Source organism: Tauraco erythrolophus, chromosome 1 (assembly GCF_009769465.1).
Source record: "Tauraco erythrolophus isolate bTauEry1 chromosome 1, bTauEry1.pri, whole genome shotgun sequence".
NCBI classification, from domain to species: Eukaryota; Metazoa; Chordata; class Aves; order Musophagiformes; family Musophagidae; genus Tauraco; species Tauraco erythrolophus.
In genome coordinates, this window is record NC_141465.1 from 88,811,318 (window position 1) to 88,817,317 (window position 6,000).

At 42.4% G+C, this 6,000-nt stretch overlaps 1 protein-coding gene across 1 annotated transcript in view; it reads left to right on the top strand.

Moving 5' to 3' along the window:
* The window catches only part of MYCBP2 (MYC binding protein 2), a 213,475-nt gene extending 211,130 nt beyond the window's left edge, over positions 1-2,345 (top strand). The window contains exons 85-86 of the mRNA XM_086620176.1: positions 85-250; positions 1,539-2,345. Of these exons, the coding sequence (XP_086476302.1) occupies positions 85-250; positions 1,539-1,654 (282 nt within the window). The 3' untranslated portion in view covers positions 1,655-2,345. The remainder of the gene's footprint in view (positions 1-84; positions 251-1,538) is intronic.
* Positions 2,346-6,000: the final 3,655 nt, after the last annotated feature.

Sequence of the window (6,000 nt, forward strand, 5' to 3'; positions counted from 1 at the left end):
ATAGTAGAGCATGTGGAAACGTGTTGTTTGGGTTGGTACAGCACGGCTCCTTTTGCTTATCGGCGTTGGTTTCTTTCTGTTTAGATGTGTCCCAAACACGGTACAGATTTCTTGGAGTACAAATGCCGCTACTGCTGTTCAGTTGCTGTTTTTTTCTGCTTTGGGACAACGCATTTTTGCAACGCTTGCCATGATGATTTCCAAAGAATGACAAGCATCCCTAAAGAAGAACTCCCACACTGTCCTGCAGGTAGTATTTTTATAAAGCAAATGTACCGTACTGAATTCTGAGATTAGTGATCAGTTCTAATTGATATTCTTTTCTTGCTGATGATTTTTAGGAAAACCACAGGGTCAGTCATACAAATAAGGACAAAATTTTTCACTCAGAGGGTGGTGAGGCAGTGGGACAGGTTGCCCAGAGAAGCTGTAGATGCCCCATCCCTGGAAGTGTTCAAGGCCAGGTTGGATGAGGCTTTGAGCAACCTGATGTAGTGGAGGATTTCTCTGCCCATGGCAGGGGGTTGGAACTAGATGATCTTTGAGGTCCCTTCCAACCCTAACCATTCTATGACTCTAAATTTTAGATCCAGTATCTTGGAAAAATATTAGAATGGCTTTGTTTTATGCATACTTTCACTTTTTTGCTTTTCTGGCAATAATACGGGCAATGTCATCACACTGATCCTTTGAACATGAGATACTTGGATACAGAAAGACATGTCAATTTACCTGTGCCAATTCAGACTCTGAATGTATAATGATGTGTTAAAATTGTATTGAAAGAATTAACACCCTGCTATTAAACAATATATCAGTACTCAGGGACCTGTCATGCGCAAACTGTTGCCCCAATGCCTTAATTTCTGGCTTCATGTGCTATTGATTTGATCTCAGTAATTACTTACCTTGCTGTTGCAAAAAAAGTGGTATCTTTTTGTTTAAGATACTTACACAAAAGAAGTAAACAAAAAAATTACAATTTCTGGTATAACTCTACAATTAGTGTTTACTGTAGAGTGTAACTCTTGTTCATGTTTATTGATTTTGCTTTTAGATTGTGTGAATTTCTTCCATAGTATTACGAAATGAAACTTATTTTAGTGATCCTCCCTATAAGCTTTTTACCTTTTTTTATTTCATTTATTTTAAATTACATGGCAGTTTGATCATTTGGTTTTTTCCTTCAAATACCAGTTCAATGTTTGACATAACTGTTTAAATGACATAACAGTTTTTGATTATGTTTTTGTCAGATCTAATTGACTCTTTTCCTCTGGACTATTAAGCTTTTAGACTTCATGCTTGAATTTATGTGAGAGCACCTTTCTGTCTGCTGTTTCTTAAGACTTTGGGTTTGATTCCTTATAAATTCATATTCTATATGCTCATATATTCCTTATAAATTCATATATATTACATTCATTTATCATGTTTTTTGAGGAAATGTAATATATGTTTATTTACATCAAGTAAATGTAAATTAAAAGCATTAATCTTTTTTTTTTTTTTTCCCCTCACCTTTAAATTCACTGTAGGTCCCAAAGGTAAACAACTTGAAGGAACAGAATGTCCACTTCATGTTGTCCATCCACCCACTGGAGAAGAATTTGCTCTGGGTTGTGGGGTTTGCAGAAATGCTCACACTTTTTAGACTAGCGGGTTTTTTTACCAGAGCAAAACAGGTGCCCTCATCCCTTAAGTGTCCTGAAAATGAAGTCCAGCTGGGATGAGGACGGGACCATTTCATAACCCAGGTAAAAGGAACAATTTACAGTGCAAGAAGGATGCCAAATACCATGTACATAATTCTTGCTGTGAGATATTGACATTTTTTGAACTGAGACATCAAAACTTGTGAGGTGTTTGCATGTGGCCATTACAGTCATCGGCTAGGAAACATTGGACATTTACAAATAAATAATTGCTATTAAAGGATCTGTGTGTCTGTGGACTATGAATGATGCTGGCTTTCAGGAGATAGAAAAAAATATTGATTATTGTATACTGACTTTTTGTAATCTTGTACAATTGTAACGCATCACAAGTGGGGATGGGAAAGAGGAATATTCTGGTTTATTTCCTAGACTGTTATAAAAAAAAAAAAAAGTGTTAGGAAGGCATAAATGTAACAAGTATCATGCTGTATATAAAGGTATCAATGTTTGTCCTGTATAAGAATATTAAATTACAACAGCAGTTTCATTTAAACTTCTGGGTTATGTTTGAGCCTGAAATTTTAATGAAGTGCAATACTGAGTGTGCCTCATATCTTGCAGCTGTAAACATAATGGAATGTACATGTCAATAAAGCCACTGTACATTTTTATACAGTGAAAGTCTAATCGAATGTGTGAGCCTCCTTCTTCAGAAATATTCTTTAAAATGGGGGAGGTGTCTTGTAATTATTTCAGCAAGTTCTCTTAAAAAGTAGGAGAGTTTATGAGCAAACTGGTGGTTATGGAAGTACTTAAGACGTGAAAAATACAGCTCAAACCTTGTTTTAAAGAAAAGCTGGATAAACGTACTAGCACTCATGGGAAGTATTGTATTTCCATTTCAGTTTCTGACAATGTTTTAAAACACAACAGAAGACTTCATGGTAAATTATTTTTATCAGTTATTAAGAATCTTCAGTCATATATCATCCCCACCTTTAAGAAAAATAGTCTTTTGCCATGAATCCCATTTAATAGAGAGCCAAGTCCTCTGCTCCTCCATAGTGAAAGCAAAAGAGAACTTCAAGTAAGGATTTTTTCCCTATCAGATTCTCTCTTCAGATTTCAGTGATCCTTACTGGGTCCCTTCCAAATAAGATATTCTATGATAATGTCGTGGTTTTAGGCTGATCCAGCAACTAAAACTCACACAGTCTCTCCTTCTCCAGTAAAGTAGAGAGGAGAGGGGAAAAAAAAAAACAAAACAAAGGGACTGAGGGTTGAGACAAGAACAGAGGGAGCACCCACCAACCATGGTCCCGGGCAAAACAGGCAGGGCTTTCTCAAAGCAAAACAGTTTATTAATGATTACTTAGAAGGACAAAGGGAAACAAAAACCGATTACTTGAGAGGACAGAAAGAAACAAAACCAGATCTTAAAACTGACACCTTCCCTCCCCCCTTTCCTTTTCCTCCCGGCTCTACCTCCTCCCCCCAGCAGCACAGGGGCAGGGACTGGGGGAGTGCAGGTCAGTTCATTCCGTGCTGTTACTGCTGCTTCTTTCTTAAAGGAGAAGGAGTCCTTACACCCTTTTCCCCTGCTCCAATGGATCCCCTACCCACGAGGAAAAATCCACAAACTTCTCCAGCGTGAGTCCAGCCCACTGGAAACAATCCTTCCCCACAGATTGCTCCGGTGTGGGCTTTACCACAGTCTCGGGTACTTAGGGAGCTGTAGCCACTCGCTCCGGCGTGGGTCGTCACGCAGACTCCAGATGCCTCTCTGCCTTGTCGTGCACCCCAACACGACCGTCCTCAGGCTCAGGCATCTTCTCCCCACGGGCTGCGAGTGGGTCTCTGCTCCACCGAGGCCGTCCTGGTTGCAGGGGGGCCGCCTGCCATCTCACCATCAGCCGCAGGGCAAACTCGGCTCTGGCACACCTCCTCCCGCTCCATCCTCACTGACCTGCTGTCGATGCGGCTGTTCCTCTCAGATCTCAGTCCTCTCCAGGTGAACTCAGCCCAGTGGGCACCCCGGGAGTGGGGTGCCCCCGAGTTCCCCAGCTGGCTCTGCCGCCGCCATTCTCCGTGGGCGGCGCCAGCCCGACGCAGGCAGCTGCCCGGCCGGGAGCCAGGGAGCGGGGGCAGTGCCCTCCTCCCTTCTCTGCTCGATCCTGGGCGAAGCACCTTTTCCGGTTCCTTTGTCCTGACTTAAATAGGGCAATTCGCAGAGGTGCCCTATTGGCTCAACCCTGAGGGGGATGGCAGTCTGATCTGGTGGCCAGAACTAAGCCTAACCCGGTTCCAAAACCAGGGGAGGTCGCAGGGAGCAAAATCCCTCTCCTGCCACCAGAACCACCCCCCCCTCCACATCAAACTATGACAGATAACTTCTTTTCTAGTATTTCTGTCTTGAAGTTGATTAAATGTGCTTTACTGGTGGACGTGAATAGCTGCTCTCACAGTCAAGATATTGGCAGATGGCATCCAGATATGTCAGAAGACCTTCATCAGACTGGAACCATGGGACCTATCTCACCACACTGCAGACGTTTGTAATGTATGTGTGTGTCTGCACTTCAGAACAGCTGGGGAAAAACACACACCTCTGAAGTACAATTTAACTTATTCACCGTAGCAGCGTATTGTGAGTCAGTCTCAGGTGTGTGAATATCAGGGCAAGAAGTATCAGTAAACAGAAGCTGGAACTCTTAAGTCTACAATTAAATGTGGTTTATATTATTGGTATAACGGACATTTAATGAAAGAATTCATGTGACCCTCACTGACCTAAGAGAGAGGGTGTAGTGTGCTCAGCAATGCCCAGGGAGTGCGAGAGGTTGCAGGCATACAGACAAGGTTTGTCAAACGTAGGGCTTATGCTAGACTTGCAAAGAAATATGCCACGTCTTTTTTTTTTTTTTAACTACTAACAGTCATCCAAACAACTGAGTCTGTGGTAGTGAAGAATTTCAACTAGTCAGTATCTATCTGGAAAGATATACATCAGGAGATAGGCTGCTTGGTGAGTTCTTGGAATATATTTGAAATAATATGGTATATGAAGTAGAGAAAGCAACTAAAAGGCAGCTTTACTAGATGCGATTCTGAGTGAAAGGCAGTTTAGATGAAAAGCATGAAGTGACAACGTTCATGATTCTGGGAGGAAAGGAGAGAGAACACAAGATAAAGAAATTATGTTCAGAAGTCTTAGGTAAGATCCTGTGGGAATCAAGCGTAAAGAAAAAAAAACTTAAGGGGAGCTGATGTTTTCTTTAGAACAACTAACTCTACTAATGTCACAGCCTGCAGCTATCCTAGTGCAAACAAAGGATGTGACTCCTATTAAGCAATCAGCTTGGCCAAGTTAGGAATTATCTATTTAAAAAGGGGGGAAAAAAAGGAAAACAAGTCAAAGTACTACAGATGAATAGCAGGGGGGAAAGGTACAAGGTAAAATTTAGTTTGCAACGGACATAAAGAATAACAAGCAGGCAAGAGAAAGGTCGGTCCCGTACCTGCAATGATAAGGCGCTTCGTTCCACAAAAAATAGCACCCTGGCTTCTATCAGAAACGGTGTGGCCAGCAGGATTAGGGAAGTGATTGCCCCCCTATACTGGGCACTGGTGAGGCCACACCTTGAATCTCGTGTGCAGTTTTGGTCTCCTCACTACAAGAAAGACATTGAGGTGCCGAAGTGTCTCCAAAGAAGGGCTATGAAGCTGGTGAAGGGTCTGGAGCACAAGTCTTATGGGGAGTGGCTGAGGAACTGGGGTTGTTTACCCTGGAGAAAAGGAGGCTGAGGGAGGAGTTGTGCTCTCCACAACTACCTGAAAGGACGTTGGGAGGTTGTGGCGAGGTGAGTGTTGGTCTCTTCTCCCAAGTAACAAGTGACAGGATGAGACGAAACTGCCTCAAGTTGCGCCAGAGGAGGTTTAGATTGGATATTAGGAAAAATTTCTTCACCAAAAGGGTTGTCAAGCATTAGAACAAGCTGCCCAGGGAAGCGATTGAGTCATCATCCCTGGAGGTATTTAAAACACATGTAGATGTGGTGATTAGGGACATGATTTAGTGGCGGTGGACCTGGCAGTGTTAGGTTAATGGTTGGACTCAATGATCTTCAAGGTCTCTTCCAACCTATTCTGTGATTCTGACTTCTGGGATGTGGTTCATTTCATCTCAGTATAAAACACAAGCCACCTGAATAGCTCAGATGTAGATGCCTACAATGCGCATTTTTAAAGAAGTCATCACAACCTTCTCTGCAGTCTGAAGTACAAGCAATGCTTGGGACCCATCACACCACAACCTTCAGCACCAAGGCAGGTTGGGGTTTTT